Consider the following 18,160-nt stretch of genomic DNA (forward strand, 5'->3'; position numbering starts at 1 on the left):
TGCAGGTGGTCAACAAGCTGGGCGACCCGGAGTACAAGACGGCGGCGAAAGCGTCCCACCTGTTGGAGTCCCTGATTCACAAGCACCCCAACATGAAGGCGGTGGTGAGCTGCGAGGTGGAGAGGCTCATGTTCCGCCCCAACATCAACCCCAAGGCGCAGTACTACGCCGTGTGCTTCCTCAGCCAAGTGATGCTCAGCCACGACGAGGCAGACTTGGCCGCCAAGCTCATCACCATCTACTTCTCCTTCTTCCGCGCCTGCGTGAAGAAGAAGGACATCGAGTCCAAGATGCTGAGCGCGCTGCTGTCGGGCGTGAACAGGGCGTATCCCTACGCCGGCTCCGGGGACGAGAAGGTGAAGGAGCAGCTGGACACGCTGTTTAAAGTCGTGCACCTGGTGAAGTTCAACACGGCCGTGCAGGCGCTCATGCTGCTGTTCCAGGTGATGGACTCGCAGCAGAGCATCTCGGATCGGTACTACGTCGCTCTGTACAGGTAAGCGTTGCTCAAACTCAAAGCAGCAGCAATCCTGCCGGGACATGAGTCTCTCTAAACCGAACCACCAAGTGCTTCATGCAGACATGTTCTGAATCTACTGCTGTGACTTCACATTCTCCTGTCTGCATTCACCTGGCTATTAGGGTTGCCAGAAACTGACCATGGTCAAAATCGATTATTCGACAGCCCTGGCGAATAATAATCGATTACAAAAATACATAAATAATAAAAAAAATATATATAAATAATAAAAAAAAAATATATAAATAATAAAAAAAATATATAAATAAAATCGATTTTTAAAAATAATATTCGATTATGGAGACTGTAACGAATAATCGCTGGCATCCCTACTGGCTATTAAATCCACTTTATTTCATTTGAAGTGTGTTTGAGAGTAGGGTCGCAAAGCGGCGGAACATTCCATGGGAAGTTAAGCTGGGGGTTTTGGAAATATTCGATGCAAAATTAAACCAAAAACACGACATTTCAACAGGTTTTTATTTTATTTTTTTAACTAGAACAGAACAAGTTTTAATTATTTTATAGAAACAATTATTTGTTTCATTGACGAACAAAAACAGGAATGTTGAGTTAAATATTACTCACCCCCCCTAACCCCAAAGTCCCATTCAAACCGTTAAATGGAAAGAGCCCTCCCCCTCCACAAAGTCCCATCAAACATCGTCCTTCAAGCGATCCTCTGCATTGTTGCTAAAGCCTTTCAGTCGACGGGCTCTCCCTGGGCCTCATCAGCATCCAACAGCATGTCCACTTCCTCAACATCCACCTCTTCCTCTTCCTCCTCCTCTTCAGTGTCACTGTCCGGCCTGTTGAGGAGGCTCTGTGTCCGGCCGGCTCAGAGAGACTTAGGTTTGCCCGAATGTTTCCACTCTCACATGTGTGAGCCTGTTGCGATCCTTTGAGTGGTCTCAATAGCCGCGTGCTACGGCATGGATATTCAAGTGTACCGTACTTTTCGGACTATAAGCCGCGACTTTTTTCCTCATTTTTGTCTACAGCTAACGGCCACTGGGGAACCTCCTAAATCTATGGATTTTACAGGTAAAATTAACCACCTTTAACACTACGGGCTCTAGGACCGGTCCACGCCCGCCACCTTTAAGCGGCGGGCTCCAGCAGGAAAAGCTGGAGGCCGGAAAAGAGTGAGACAGGTAGCGCGCCAAAGTAAAAGTGGAACCGAGAGACAGAACGAGAGCAAGACAGACGGACCATTTAGCTGCTGCGGCTTATATGCAGTCCGAAAAGTACGGTACTTGAATGGCATCCGTTTGTTTTAGTCAAGATTATGCTAAGATACTTTCCCCAAATATATTTAAGTTCCCTAAGTTCCTTCCATTTAGAAGATTCCCGTTAATTCCCGTGGAAAGTTTCCATCTTTGAAAATTCCCGGAATTTTGCAACCCAATTTGAGAGTGACAGTTTGTGTATATATAGAGCCTTTGCTAAGTCCCGCCCCTCGAATATAGACTGGCCAATCATAGCATAGGATGGCGTCTAGAGTGTGCGGCAATGAATAAGAACTAATATTAACGAGGTGAAATCAGGAACACCAGAGCTTTAGATTAATGCAGAAATATAATAAAATGAATATTAAATGTCTGTTTTCCTCCTCCTCCTCCTCCTCCTCCTCCTCCTCTCTCCCTCCTCCTCTCCTCCTCCTCCTCCTCCTCCTCCTCCTCTCCCCCCTCATCCTCCTCCTCTCCCCCTCCTCCTCCTCTCCCCCTCATCCTCCTCCTCTCCCTCTCATCCTCCTCCTCCTCTCCCCCTCCCCCCCCCCCCCCCTCCTCCTCCTCCTCCTCCTCCTCCTCAGGAAGCTTCTGGACCCCGGTCTTTCTTCCTCTTCTCGTCACAGCATGTTCCTGAACCTCCTCTATAAGTCCCTGAAGGCGGACATCGTGGTCCGTCGCGTGAAGGCGTTTGTGAAGCGCCTGCTGCAGGTCAGCGCCGAGCAGAGCGCCTCCTTCACCTGCGGAGCGCTCTTCCTCGTGTCCGAGGTGATGAAGAGCAAACCGGCTCTCAAGATCCTGCTGCTGGAGGACGGGGTGAGAGACGTGGTTTCTTTGTGCTGTTTCTGGTTGTGTGTAAAGCGTCTTTGAGCACTGGGAAAACTCAGAGCTGGGATTATTATGGGTTTTGTTTAAATGTAATCACAAGGTATATTCAGGTATACTCTAAGTCCCGCTAGGGGTGGGCGATATTGAAAAATATGTTATCACGATATTTTCAGGCAGTATCACGATAGACGATATATGTGACCTGCTCCATCGAAATCAGTCGCATTGATCGCATTGTATACACGGTTGGAAAGAGGATATTCCTAGCTTTCTAATGATATCAGGATTGTTGTTGTACTCCAAATATTAAGCGAAATATGTCACGTTATATAACGACTGTCACCGAGTCCTCATTTTGAGAAAAAGGCCTTTAAAGTTTCCTCTTCTCTGGAATCCATCGATCTGATTGATTATTAGTGGAGCAAATGATCAAAATACTACGGAGGGAAGATATTTTCGTTTGGAGGGGAAGCTCGCGAGTGTGTGTGTATACGTGTGTGTGTTTGTGCGTTTGTGTGTATTGGGTTTGTTTCCCGGGGAAAACCCTCACGAGAAACACCGGCTGTTGTTGCGCCTGCTGTGGCGTTAAAGTACTCCGTTCTCCGCTTGTAATTATGCCGAAGCTTCAAAGTTATATTTATCATCTGAATTTGCCGTTTAATATTCTGAAAGCCAAGACTCTGTTTAATTTAAATCAGATGAAAACAAACTGTAACGGACCCTGCCGTGTTATCTATGATTACTTTACTCTCACGTTCATAATGTCAGCCGGAGGGAGGGGGGCGGCGCTGCGGAACAGCAGAGTGCGAGTGAGAGCTGTCTTCGTCCCTTCACGAGCTTCAAAAATGTACTTATCGTGTGATTTTGGAAATAAAAGTTTCATATTCTGAAAGCCAAGACTTGGTTTGTTTAAAATCAAACAAAACACCCGAACCCTGAAAAAATAGTTTTTTACGTAAATCCACGTTTATTCTGAAATGAGCCGTTGAGACTTCCGACTGATTTCGATATTTTTTCATGTCGGTTATTATGGTTATTTTTCAAGTTACTTAACAGAACAAGCACCTACAAGGTAACAGAAACTAAAGCAAAAAGGAGTAACAGAACAACACAGCATTTCAAGCTGGTTTTATTTCAGAAATGAATCCCTGAATGAACGAGTGAGCAGTGAACATCAATAAACATGAAAAGGAGGGTAAAACGTAACTAAGTAAAACATCAATGAGGAAAAGTCAGTGCCAAAGTCTCTGCATGCTCTTTCTGGTGCTTGCGTTTGAGGTGGTCTCGTAAGCCCGACGTGTTGCCATCTGTCGCTTTGAAATTTCCTTTTTTGCACATTTTGCAAATTACATTTGTTTGCTCCGTGTCTGTTGTGTTATATCCAAAATATTTCCATATCACAGACGTAGAGTTCTTTTTGGGGACTAAATCTAATTCTTCTACATCAGAATCTGACTCTCCGTCCATTATTGCTGTGTGTGCAGACTGCCAACAGTGTATTTTCCCTCGCCTGAAAGAAAGGGGGCGGGGACTTTGGGAGCCTGTCAAACAACTCGGACTGAACGAAAGCAGAGGTGCGCTGACATTGTGAAATCGATCGGGCTTGATATATGGTGAAATTAAAATCAGTAGGTGAGGCTGGGGGAGCGGGAGGGGAAGAGGCTCTCCGTCCGCTGTCATAGCCCCCTGCGCCGCGCACGGAGAGTCTCTTCCCTTCCCGCTATTTTTTTTTTTCAAATGTTTTTTTTTTTTATCACGATAGGAAGATATCTCTGAAAAAGCATATCGTGGAGACCTAATATCGTCACGACGATATATATATCGTCATATCGCCCACCCCTAAGTCCCGCCCCTCTCGTGCACGCTCCAAGTCCCTCCCCTCTCTTGTGCACGCTCTAGCTGCCAGAGCATGTGAGAAACCGTTTCCCTTTTTTTAAGAAAATAATGGGAATCGCGATTGATTCTTGACTTGGTATCGAAACCAAAATGTTGGTATCGTGACAACACTAATGGCAATTAAAGATGATCCTGCGGGCCGAAATTAAATCCACCACGGGCCTGATTTGGCCCCCGGGCCTCGAGTTTGACACATGTGGTGTAGGACATGGAACAATAAAGTAAATACACTAAAATAGAAATAGAAATGGAAATAGTGACCAAATGTCAAACAAAGAAACCCAGAAAATCCAGATTACGTAATTGTCCCTTTTTTGTAAAGTCGTTGGCAACACACACACAACATAATAAGTGTGTGAGATTTGATTGTCAGTCAAATATAGATTCAAGTGTGAAAAAATGAAGTTAATTTCTATTCCTTATTCTTCTCCTGGTGCGTCTCGATCTCAACGATACTTGAGGTGATTTGTTTTTTAGTAAATGATACATCTCTTCCCGTTGTGCTCCCTCAGGACGGGGACGAGGAGGCGTTCAAAGACCTCGCTGAGGAAGATGATGAAGAGGAGCGCTTTGTGGACGCAGACAAGCAGGAGGAAGGAGCGAGTGCAGAGCCAAAGGAGGAAGAAGCGAGTGCAGAGCCAAAGGAGGCGAAGCCCAGTGCAGAGCCAAAGGAGGCGAAGCCCAGTGCAGAGCCAAAGGAGGCGAAGCCCAGTGCATCATGGGTACACCACCAGAACCTGGAAGGTGTGTGAGAGGGTTATGATTCATAAACTACCATTTGTGTTATAGTGATTTGTGTGTGGGAGAGAAACCCGGGGATTTGAGCCTCTGCAGACCGTTTACATGCACCAAAACCAATAGATACACTACGGGAAAGGGAAGACCTCAAAAAGCAGAACACGGCTCCTTCAATTAAGCAGATGTGGATGAAAAAGACGACTTTTCTCAGATGTAAAATCTCCAAGAACAAAAAACATATTCTTAAAATGTTGTATTTTTGCTGTGGTTCCTTGTTGTTGTTGTTTAATGTTGATGTTTCTGTCTCCAGGAGGAAAGAGCATCCAGAGCTACGACCCGCTACACAGAAACCCGTTGTTCTGCGGCGCCGACCGCACGACTCTGTGGGAGCTGCAGAGGGTGAGGAGCACTCAATAAGTGTTTTTGTGAAACTTTTAACATTTTTAGAAAATATAGTTTGACATTAATTTAGCTCGGATACATGGAGACGTTGATATCGCATCATACTATAGAAGAAGTTTTATTATCTAAATATCATGCACATGGCTTTTACATTTCAATTAGTTATTTAATTAGGGTGTCTTACATCATCTGTCCAGCAGGGGGGGAAAACATGGCTTAATTAGACAGAGAGTAACCTTCCAACAGCTTCTCCATGTTCACCGTGATATCTCATCTTCAGGTGACGTTTCACATCTAAGCTATTTCCTTTTGTCTCGTCTCCCTGCAGCTCGCCGCTCACTTCCATCCGTCCGTGTCGCTGTTTGCAAAAACCATCCTGGAGGTAAAGCCTTTGCACTTAAAGTCACAACTTCCGTTTGTACTATTTCTTTATGAATGTTTCTGTTTCTACGTGTCTCCCTGGACCCCGGCTCGAGCTTCAGTCTCAGGATCCGTGTATTTATGATCCTCTCCAGAATGGAAGGAGTCATCACCTACAGAATAGCTTATATATCAAAGTCTGACTTTTTCAAAAAATAAAAAAATTCTGACTTTCTCTCAAAATCTAAAAAATTACTTTCTCAAAATTAAAATGACTTTCAAAAAATCAAAAAATTATTACCTTTTGTCAAAATTAGTACTTTCTCAAAATCTCAAAATCATGTCATTTTTTTGACGGATTAAACTGTATTATCGTTGCTGTTAGTAAACTCTCTCGTCACCGGCTCGGGCTTCAGTCTCAGGATCCATGTATTTTAAACCCTCAAGAATGGAAGTAGTCATCACATACAGAATAGTTTATATATCAAAACTCAAAATTCTGTATTTTTCTCAAAATTCAGATTTTTTTCTCAAAATCCCCAAAAATCTGACTTTTTCTCCAAATCAAAAAAATTCAACTTTTTCTCTAAATTTCTTTAAATGTCTCCGATTTAAGCTTCAACCTCAGGATCCGTGTGTCTGTGATCCTCTCCAGAATGGAAGTAGTCATCACATACAGAATAGCTTATATATCAAAATCTAAAAATCATGACTTTTTCTCAAAATCGCTAAATTATGAGTTTTTCTCGAAAAATAAAAAAAAGACTTTCTCAAAATTAAAATGACTTTTTCAAAAAATCTAAAAAGTCTGACTTTTTCTCAAAATCTCAAAATCATGTATTTTTTTGTGACGGATTAAACTGTATTATCGTTGCTGTTAGTAAACTCTCTCTCGTCACCGGCTCGGGCTTCAGTCTCAGGATCCATGTATTTTAAACCCTCAAGAATGGAAGTAGTCATCACATACAGAATAGTTTATATATCAAAACTCAAAATTCTGTATTTTTCTCAAAATCCCCAAAAATCTGACTTTTTCTCCAAATCAAAAAAATTCAACTTTTTCTCTAAATTTCTTTAAATGTCTCCGATTTAAGCTTCAACCTCAGGATCCGTGTGTCTGTGATCCTCTCCAGAATGGAAGTAGTCATCACCTACAGAATAGCTTATATATCAAAATCTAAAAATCATGACTTTTTCTCAAAATCGCTAAATTATGAGTTTTTCTCGAAAAATAAAAAAAAGACTTTCTCAAAATTAAAATGACTTTTTCAAAAAATCTAAAAAGTCTGACTTTTTCTCAAACTCACAAAATCATGTATTTTTTTGTGACGGATTAAACTGTATTATCGTTGCTGTTAGTAAACTCTCTCGTCACCGGCTCGGGCTTCAGTCTCAGGATCCATCGCGGGCCACATGAGCATTATGGTTGCACTCAAAGGGCCGGTTGTAACTTTAAGACTATATAAATATACATATATAAATATTTAAAATAATGTATTTTACATCATTGCCTCTGCATTGGATTATTATCGGGTAGGGTAATAACTTCATAATTAACTACGACTGAAAGCAGAAGTCTAGGGCAAATAATTGCAAGTCTGAGATGCATTGTGGGACATGTAGTTTATGGGCAACCTGCTTCTGTAAATCGCCATGTAACCGTATAATGAACAATATATTATTATATTCTTTGCCAGCTCTTGTGGGGCCGCATGAAGTGAAGTCGCGGGCCGGATTTGGCCCCCGGGCCTTGAGTTTGACACCCCTGCTCTAAATAAAAAAATCATGACTTTTTTTTGACAGATTAAACTGTATTATCATTGCTGTTAGTAAACTCTCCCTGGTCCCCGGCTTGAGCTTCAACATCAGGATCCATGTATCTGTGATCCTCTCCAGAATGGAAGGAGTCATCACATACAGAGACTAGTTCCTGAGCAGTGTCCTTCACATGCTGATATCAAGAGAGGGAGTCACACAGTCACAAGATGGAGGGATAGAAAGCAGTATTCAATGTTTACTTCAGATCAGCTCCACGTCAGAAATGAGCATGCTTGATGTCTCTCTCCATAGAGGCTGAATCATCATGTTCATCACATAGCTATCATCTGCCTCAAGCAGTCCTGATGCTCTTCCAGGTCATCTCACATCCTGTCAAGTTCACAGCTGCAGTTGGTACCCTTGTTAGCATGCTACTCTCATGTTGGAAGAGGACACTCAGGACTTTCCCAACAGTTTCCTCGTTGTTTCCTCAGGGCGGCTCCATCCTCTACTCCGGAGACCCTCTGCAGGACTTCACTCTGATCCGGTTCCTCGACCGCTTCGTCTTCAGAAACCCAAAACAGATGAAGGGAAAACGTAATAACAACAACAACAACAATTCAATTCAAAGGTTTTATTGTCATGTAAGCTGCAGTGTAGAAAGGGCAATGACCTGAGCTCCTCCAACAATGCAACGGTCTGAAGGGGAGGGGCTTAGCTTGACCCTGGTGGTGGTGAATGGATAGTTGGGATCGGTCTGAAGGGGAGGGGCTTAGCTTGACCCTGGTGGTGGTGAATGGATAGTTGGGATCGGTCTGAAGGGGAGGGGCTTAGCTTGACCCTGGTGGTGGTGAATGGATAGTTGGGGTCGGTCTGAAGGGGAGGGGCTTAGCTTGACCCTGGTGGTGGTGAATGGATGGTTGGGGTCGGTCTGAAGGGGAGGGGCTTAGCTTGACCCTGGTGGTGGTGAATGGATAGTTGGGTCGGTCTGAAGGGGAGGGGCTTAGCTTGACCCTGGTGGTGGTGAATGGATAGTTGGGGTCGGTCTGAAGGGGAGGGGCTTAGCTTGACCCTGGTGGTGGTGAATGGATGGTTGGGGTCGGTCTGAAGGGGAGGGGCTTAGCTTGACCCTGGTGGTGGTGAATGGATAGTTGGGTTCGGTCTGAAGGGGAGGGGCTTAGCTTGACCCTGGTGGTGGTGAATGGATAGTTGGGGTCGGTCTGAAGGGGAGGGGCTGCTTGACCCTGGTGGTGGTGAATGGATAGTTGGGGTCGGTCTGAAGGGGAGGGGCTTAGCTTGACCCTGGTGGTGGTGAATGGATAGTTGGGTCGGTCTGAAGGGGAGGGGCTTAGCTTGACCCTGGTGGTGGTGAATGGATAGTTGGGTTCGGTCTGAAGGGGAGGGGCTTAGCTTGACCCTGGTGGTGGTGAATGGATAGTTGGGATCGGTCTGAAGGGGAGGGGCTTAGCTTGACCCTGGTGGTGGTGAATGGATGGTTGGGGTCGGTCTGAAGGGGAGGGGCTTAGCTTGACCCTGGTGGTGGTGAATGGATAGTTGGGTCGGTCTGAAGGGGAGGGGCTTAGCTTGACCCTGGTGGTGGTGAATGGATAGTTGGGGTCGGTCTGAAGGGGAGTGGCTTAGCTTGACCCTGGTGGTGGTGAATGGATAGTTGGGTCGGTCTGAAGGGGCGGGGCTTAGCTTGACCCTGGTGGTGGTGAATGGATAGTTGGAGTCGGTCTGAAGGGGAGGGGCTTAGCTTGACCCTGGTGGTGGTGAATGGATAGTTGGGTCGGTCTGAAGGGGAGGGGCTTAGCTTGACCCTGGTGGTGGTGAATGGATAGTTGGGTTCGGTCTGAAGGGGAGGGGCTTAGCTTGACCCTGGTGGTGGTGAATGGATAGTTGGGATCGGTCTGAAGGGGAGGGGCTTAGCTTGACCCTGGTGGTGGTGAATGGATGGTTGGGGTCGGTCTGAAGGGGAGGGGCTTAGCTTGACCCTGGTGGTGGTGAATGGATAGTTGGGTCGGTCTGAAGGGGAGGGGCTTAGCTTGACCCTGGTGGTGGTGAATGGATAGTTGGGGTCGGTCTGAAGGGGAGGGGCTTAGCTTGACCCTGGTGGTGGTGAATGGATGGTTGGGGTCGGTCTGAAGGGGAGGGGCTTAGCTTGACCCTGGTGGTGGTGAATGGATGGTTGGGGTCGGTCTGAAGGGGAGGGGCTTAGCTTGACCCTGGTGGTGGTGAATGGATAGTTGGGGTCGGTCTGAAGGGGAGTGGCTTAGCTTGACCCTGGTGGTGGTGAATGGATGGTTGGAGTCGGTCTGAAGGGGAGGGGCTTAGCTTGACCCTGGTGGTGGTGAATGGATGGTTGGGGTCGGTCTGAAGGGGAGGGGCTTAGCTTGACCCTGGTGGTGGTGAATGGATAGTTGGGGTCGGTCTGAAGGGGAGGGGCTTAGCTTGACCCTGGTGGTGGTGAATGGATGGTTGGGGTCGGTCTGAAGGGGCGGGGCTTAGCTTGACCCTGGTGGTGGTGAATGGATGGTTGGAGTCGGTCTGAAGGGGAGGGGCTTAGCTTGGTGGTGGTGAATGGATGGTTGGGTTCGGTCTGAAGGGGAGGGGCTTAGCTAGACCCTGGATTCAGAGGGACGGGAGGTGAAATGGGATGGAGGGGGGTTGCGAGTAAAGACGGTCTTCCTGGTTGAACTTGCGCTGAGCTTCATTAATCAAATTGTGTATTATTATGAATTAATTAGAGATGTTAAAAATATTAATATCTGGATTTATACGTTTTGTTCTTCTCAGAAAACACAGATTCTTCCGCGCTGACGCCCAAACAGAGATTCCCTCTCAAATCTGTTCCAGGTGAGTTTTTGAAGACGTGTGTGTGTCGAGTTAATTGTTTTTATTTCACCTCATTGTCTGTAGTTTATTTATGTTGTTTTAAAACGACTTTCTCTCTCTCAGTGAACTGTGAGGAGTTCCTGGCTAAAGAGGAGAGTCAGATCCCCGTCGATGAAATCTTCTTCCATCGGTGAGTTAGAAACTATTTTCATGATTGAAGCTTTTATTTCTCTAATCGTCTTCCTGTCTTCACAAGAAGAAAACGTGTTAGACAAATAATTTACTTTATTTATACCTTTGGGGAAAGTCAGGTATCGAACCCATTTCTCTAAATATAATATTTAGCTGCAAATAGAAAGGCAATATAATCTAAACAGAATCATGAAGAAGTAAAGGGAACAGCATACGGGGGTTTTATTTGTATTTTATTGTACTCAAAGAAATGTACTGATAAAATAACAAAATCTGACAATAAATTCATATTTTAAAAACTCTAAATAAATAATAATAATTCAAATAAACTAAAATGTTAACGCTGTAAAATGTAAAGAAAGGACAGCCAGGGTTCTTGGAGAAGTCATGGAAATGTAACTATATATATAAATATAATTTATATTTTATCTAATCGCCGAAATAGTAATACTATAATGATAATACTGTATCGTATCGTAATGAAACGTAAAATGGCTTTTAACTGACGACGTGTTTTGCTGGTGAGAGATTTGAGTAGAAGCCAGTACCTACTATTTGATTTGTTTCAGAGCTTGTTCAAATAAACCATTTTCAGTGGTACCGCTGAGAGAGGGTCGTGGAAAACTAGGTAAAGGTCACGGAGAGGTCATTGAAAGTCATTGGTGAAAAGGCGTTTGAACCCTGGACAATAATCACTTGAACTTCCTCTCGTGAGAATATTTATTTTTGAAGTTTTTTTTAATGTTTTTTTATTTACTTCCCCCCCCCCCCCAGTTTCTTCAGGAAGCGTCACCAGGAGAAGCAGCTGAAGATCCGCCGGCCTCGAGGAGACAACGAGAGCGTGGAGGACGTGGACGACGAGGAGTTTGAGAAAATGCTCGGTGAGACAAACACGTAATGCAGACGTGATAGAAGTTATAGAAGAACTGGTTATCAGCTCCAGAAGATGCTTCTAGTTACAAACAGAGCCATTGCTTTTAATTACAATATTTGAGAATAATTGTATTACAAAATGAATTTAAAATGAGAATTATTATTGTTTGTTTTTCATTAATGCAACTCCAATCTTTATTTAAAATATATATGTATACTTAAATATGTTTTTATTTTGATTTCTTTATGTATTTAATCTTGTGTGTAATTTTTATTTATTCTCACCTTCTCATTGGAACAGACTCCTGCGAGGGAGACTCGTACTTCACGGAGATGGCTGACGATGATCTGGACTTCGCTGGGTGAGCGATCTATTATTTATATATGAATGACCTGTTTGCACTTCCAACAACATGCACCGCAGAAACAACACTACCGTACCTTTCGGACTATAAAGCGCACCGTCATATGAGCCGCAGCAGCTAAACTGTCCGTCTGTCTTGCTCTCGTTCTGTCTCTCGGTTCCACTTTGACTTTGGCGCGCTACCTGTCTCACTCTTTTCCGGCCTCCAGCTTTTCCTGCTGGAGCCCGCCGCTTAAAGGTGGCGGGCGCGGACCGGTCCTAGAGCCCGTAGTGTTAAAGGTGGTTAATTTTACCTGTAAAATCCATAGATGTAGGAGGTTCCCTAGTGGCCGTTAGCTGTACAACAAAAATGGGGGGAAAAGTCGCGGCTTATAGTCCGAAAAGTACGGTAATAGCATTTGTGTTTATTCTTTGAGGCTAAAGTGCTGGTCTTTGTCTGTTTGAGCGATCTTTATTTGTAAATGTATCGAGTTCTTAATCTTTAAAAAAAAATATTTAGAAAACGGGAAAACATAAATCAGGCTTTTTATCACCTTTATACAATTCATTGATATATGTTCATTATTTTTATATATATTTACACATACCTCATTAAATTACACACATAGATATGTTTCGTCAGCCTTTAAAAAAAAAAAAACAACAATAAAGAAATTAAATATTTAAATTAAATAATAAGGAAAAATGTTGATATAAATATCTAAATGATAAGAAAACACACTTGTCTGTTATTTGTTTAACCTTCGGGACTGATTTGATAATTCTCTTCTCGATGTCAGTAATGTGAAGGCCAAGAAGAAGAAGAAGAAGGATCCGGAGGCGTCGGACTCGGACGACGACTCGGACGCGGACCTGGACGACGAGGAGGTTTCTCTGGGCTCCATGGACGAGGAAGACTTCGGAGACGAGCTGGAGGAAGAGGGGGGGACGTTCATGGATCCTGACGGGGGAGGAGGGGATGACGACGATGAAGAAGGTGAGGCAACGTTTCTGGGAGTGGCTGGGATTTACATCTAGTTTTCGAGACGCGATACGCTTGGTGTGACGTGAGAAAAGTTTTGGTTTATTTTGTTAAGGGTCGTAGTAATAAAAAAAAATTACTTACAAAGTTTGTCAAAGAAATCTGAAAAGTCAGTATAGTGTCAAAAATGTTAAAAACATGTTGCGAATGTCAACACATTAAAAAATAAATAAAAAAGGTCACGTGGGAAAATAAATGGAAAAAACGCGTAGTGAAGTTTTTCAGAAAAATGAAATACTTTAGTACGTCCACAACGTAGATAAAAGAAGTGCTTCTGTTGAACAAAAAAGTAATCGTATAGTATGTGGAAAATAAATCAAAGAATGAAGTAATGATTGTTGCAAATTTGAGAAAAATGTCAGTACTATAGTAGGTGAAAAAATAAATTAAATCAGTATACCATGTCATAAATATCAAATAAAAAGTAATGGTAAAGTTTGTTGGAAATTTCTGAAAAAACGGTTATAGTATTTTGAAAATGTAAAAAAGGAAAGAGACATATTAAAGTCTGTCTGAAAAGCGTGACTCGGCCCTCTAAAATGGTGTTTTCTATTTAATTTATTATACTAAGATTATTTTTGTAAACATGCATGGTATTTTTTTAATTAACCTTTTTATTCATTTTTACCTCACGTACCCCCTGCAGTACCCCAACGTACCCCTAGGGGTCCGCGTACCCCCATTTGAGAACCACTGATCTCGAGGGCCCTGGCGGCTCGCCACTGCTGCAAAGATTTAGCATATCGAACATTTCTAAAAGAAACGTCATAGAGTATTTCAGAATACAATATAGTACAGTATGTGGTCTGAAAAACACTCGTAGTATTGTAATAAAAATACATGAATATTTTCCCTTTTTAATTGATTTTCTTTTCTCCAGTTCCCGAGCTGGAGGACGATGCATTTGGAGGTGAGTACAAGTCTACGAACGCATCAAATACTTCCTCACAGGTGCTGACTCTATTTCTGATTGAATAATGAACTGTCTCCCATCTGCAGATTCAGACGACGAGATGGAAGTCCCTGATATCACTCCGCTCGCCAAGAAGGGGAAGCGGAAATCCTCCGAGGAGCCGGACTCCTCTCTGGGTTCGTTTACTCAGATTTAATACCCCGTCTTGATTTAGGATATCTCGCCTCCTTTAGTCGTCAGTGACTCGCCAGCCTTCAAAGAGATGAGATGTGGAAAGTAAAAATACAGTTTCAAATCTGCATACTTGACGATGCATCACGTCAATATTTATTTAGTACATTTTCTGCATCAATCAAATCACATTCCTCAACAGCCGGGGTTTGTTTGCTTTACTCTAATTAATGTTTACCAGCATAAAACAAAACGAGGCATTGCACATAATAACAAGTTAAAAGAGTAGAAATGAACTATTATAAAATATAAACATCTCAAAAAAAGAAATGGAATCGCCGGAATTAGTATCTGCCTGTGGAGTGGGCGGGGCATATGGAGTGGGCGGGGCCTATGGAGTGGGCGTGGCCTATGGGGGGTCTTCCATTGAAAGAGGTGTTTAAAACTCAGTTAACGCTCATTCTCTGGAGCTTCCACCAAACAGCATTATTACATTCAGACGAAGTTCATTATTCAAGTTCACATTAACTTTATAATAACACGGGAGAGATGAGCGGAAGCTCTCTCTCTCCCCCCCTCTCTTTCCTCGCTCTCTCTCCCTCTCTTTTCCTCTCTCTCCCCCCCTCTCCTCCCTCTCTTTTCCTCTCTCTCCCCCCCTCTCTCTCCCTCTCTTTTCCTCTCTCTCCCCCCCCCTCTCTCTCCCTCTCTTTTCCTCTCTCTCCCCTCTCTCTCTCTCTCCTCTCTCTCCTCTCTCTTCATCTCTCCCTCCCCCCCTCTCTCTTTTCTCTCTCTCTCCCCCTCTCTCTCTCTCGGACTCTGATGAAAACATTCGTTGTGTCCAAACGGCGGTACTACAACTCCCGTATCAGTCCGTGACGTCACCCCGGCCCAGAAATACTTTTTCCCATTGACTAACATGGGGAAAGAGACGTCTGTAAATCAGTGGAAACTTTTTTTTAACTAAATAAACTTCCCAGTACGAACTATTTTATTGCCCTAATTATAATCATTCGGTCCTTAAAATTGTAAAATGCACTAAAAGCCAAATCTAGATTGAGTTTCTCTCTCCATTCAGTCTACTGGGCCGAGAGGGGGGGGGCGGGGCTTAAGAGGCGCATGCTCTGTGAGCGCACATACGGTTATTTTGCTCTGGCAGCCAGGCATGCTGGGTAATCTGTGACGTTTCGCTCTCTCATAGGAAAGAACGAGACGCCTCCTCATTAGAGAGTAAGAAAAATATCCAGATGACCGTGAAGATAACAAATCTATAAACGGACAAATGAAAACACACATTTTCTGTCAACACAATATAAGCAGGATATTCAATTAAATATAAACATAAAATGTGCTTTATTTTGAAAATAATGTTCAAGCTGCTCTTATTGTGAAAAATGTGAGTTAATGTTTTTGTTTCTTCGCTCCTTTCAGGTCCAAAGCAGGGGAAGAGGGCGAAGGGAAAGAAAGACACGGCCATGTTTGCTTCTGCAGAAGAGGTACGTTTGTTACGTTGCATATAAATAAAGCTTTAGATCAAACCAAGATTCAAGGCTTTATCGCCACGTGCACATCGAGAGGTGCAGGTTCCCTCGACAAAAAGCTACGGGATTTCTCCGTAGGATTTTGGAATAGATAAGTGGAAAACGAACCTACGTTTTGTTCAGGATAATCTCCACATGTCTACTTTCATAATGTTCTCATCATAAATCTAACGTCCAGAAGCTACATGCTAACGTGATGCTATAAAGGAGCTACAGTGAGTCCAGCCGCACGACTTCAACGTCACGCCGACTTCAGATCCAGATTCAAACTTGTACGAGTTGAAGCGTTTGTCTGAACACTCTGCAGGAGGCAGGGACTTGCTTTCAAGCAGAACAGAAACTAACTCAGAGGAGTGTTCTCGTGTTCGGCGTAATGACGTACGACGGCCTCCACGACTTCTGTAGTCCTGTTCAGCCGCTTGGTAACAGCCATCGTTTCTCAGACACGTCCACTCTTCAGGAATCACCAGTCCAGATATAATGTCCTCGAACAAAACGTGATCCAACCACAGACCTTATTTCCAGCTATCCCATTGGCTCAGAGACGAGGGAACAGGAAGTGGTGAAATGCTGACTCACTTCCTGGTTTTAGGACTCGTCACCGCTCCGCTCTAGATATAGCAATGAACAACTTAAGTCGTCCTCCAACAGAGCAACAGGAATATGTATAGGACGTAGAACAGATCAAATAGTGCAAGAGAATGTAAATAAAATAGAAATAGTGCAAGAAGAGTCTACACAAGTAAAGGGAATATGATATATTAGATCAGGGGTGTCAAACTCAAGGCCCGGGGGCCACATTCGGCCCGCGACTTCATTTTATGTGGCCCCACAAGAGCTTGCAAAGAATATAATATGATTATTATACGGTTACATGCTACAGAAGCACGTTGCCCATAAACTACATGTCCCACAATGCATCTCAAATATGACTTTTTTCTCAGAATTAGATTTTTATTTCAAAATGTCACTATTTCTTTTTTCTCCAGAATTTGGCTTTTCTTTTTAAATCATTTTGGGACATACGCACTGAAGAGACTTGCCCTAGACTTCTGCTTTCAGACGTAGTAGTCATTACCCTATCCGATGATAATCCAATGCAGAGGCAATGATGTACATTATTTTATATATATGATATATTTATAGATGTATTCTTATATAGTCTTAAAGTTACAACCGGCCCTTTGAGTGCAACCATAATGCTGATGTGGCCCGCGATGAAATTGAGTTCCCCACCCCTGTATTAGATGAATAATTAGCAAACGGCTCAGGTGTCTTTAATAGTCTCGTGGCCCGTAACTAATCCTTCTCATGACTTGATCCTTGTTCCCAGTTTGGCTCCATGCTGGACGAGAACGCCGGATCCAAGTTTGACAACACCGGCATGAACGCCATGGCCAACAGCGACAAAGCAGGTAAGATCCCCCGAGAGACGGGATGTTTGTATATAGTTCCTTAACACTCAGGTGTGGAGCGCTGAGACGTAATAATTATATTCTAAAATCTCTATAACATAGCAATTTAATAATACAGATTATTGTGCTCGGTGTATTTTTATTCAGGGACATTAAGTGTATGTCGGCTTATATGTAATAAGCCGACATACACTTAAAATGTTATTTAAAAATGTCTTATATGCTAGTTTTTATCTTATATGTTGTGCCGAGCTATAACGTAAGAATTTAATTGGACCGTCTAACTGCCTGTTATACTGTGTGTGTGTACGGCGATAAAAAGATATCTATAATGTCGCAATTTAATAATACAGATTATTGCGCTCGGTGTATTTTTATGAGAACAGGAAAAAGACGGCATGAAGGATGTTTTTGTAATTCAGGCAGCTGGATATCGAGTTTATTCAGTGTATATAGTTCCTTAACACTCAGGTGTGGAGAGCTGGAACATAGCAACTAAACGATATGGATAATTATGAGAACAGGAAACATACAAGATGATGGTTGTTGTAGTCAGCTGGATACCAGCCAGATGGAACACAGCTTTAACACAGAAGACTGTATATATATATGTGATTCCTGCTGGGCTCAAAGTCTCACATTTGATGCTATGAGATATTTAAATGATGATGGAAAACAAGAACCACAAGCATCCACCGAACTTAAAACCTCCTCAATAAGAAGGTAACCGTTCGGCCAAGTCAAGATATATTATGAAGGCCTGAAGAACTATTAAAACATTTAGTTTTCCTGGCACAAAGATGGAATAAATAAAACTGTAAATCTGCTAAATTGTTACTTTAGACATTGGCGCATCTGTACTTTAATCATTTGTATAAATAGCTTCAAATAGTCACATCCATGAAACCAGAGCCGTTGTTGTCTTCCCTCACTTCCTGTCTGTCCCTCAGGTCTGAAGCAGTTGAAGTGGGAGGCGAACCGAGACGACTGGATGCAGGACCGCGACGCCAAGACCATGAGGAAGAAGAAGACCATGTTCAACAAGAACAAGAAGGCGTTCGGTCGCCCGCGGGCGGGAGGGAAGACGTTCGGGAAGAGGAAGTAGTA

At 43.3% G+C, this 18,160-nt stretch overlaps 1 protein-coding gene across 1 annotated transcript; it reads left to right on the forward strand.

The window, feature by feature from the left end:
• Positions 1-5: 5 nt before the first annotated feature.
• cebpz (CCAAT enhancer binding protein zeta) lies at positions 6-18,158 on the forward strand (the record flags this gene model as incomplete). Its single annotated transcript, XM_034080138.2, has 16 exons — positions 6-496; positions 2,334-2,565; positions 4,986-5,217; positions 5,522-5,610; positions 5,942-5,995; positions 8,226-8,328; positions 10,528-10,587; positions 10,690-10,756; positions 11,533-11,639; positions 11,933-11,993; positions 12,775-12,971; positions 13,897-13,926; positions 14,016-14,105; positions 15,529-15,593; positions 16,972-17,053; positions 18,004-18,158. Coding segments are annotated over 16 exons (2,115 nt in total), but the record flags the coding sequence as incomplete, so codon positions are not given.
• Positions 18,159-18,160: the final 2 nt, after the last annotated feature.

This window comes from Pseudochaenichthys georgianus, unplaced genomic scaffold, assembly GCF_902827115.2.
Source record: "Pseudochaenichthys georgianus unplaced genomic scaffold, fPseGeo1.2 scaffold_903_arrow_ctg1, whole genome shotgun sequence".
Lineage (NCBI taxonomy): Eukaryota > Metazoa > Chordata > Actinopteri > Perciformes > Channichthyidae > Pseudochaenichthys > Pseudochaenichthys georgianus.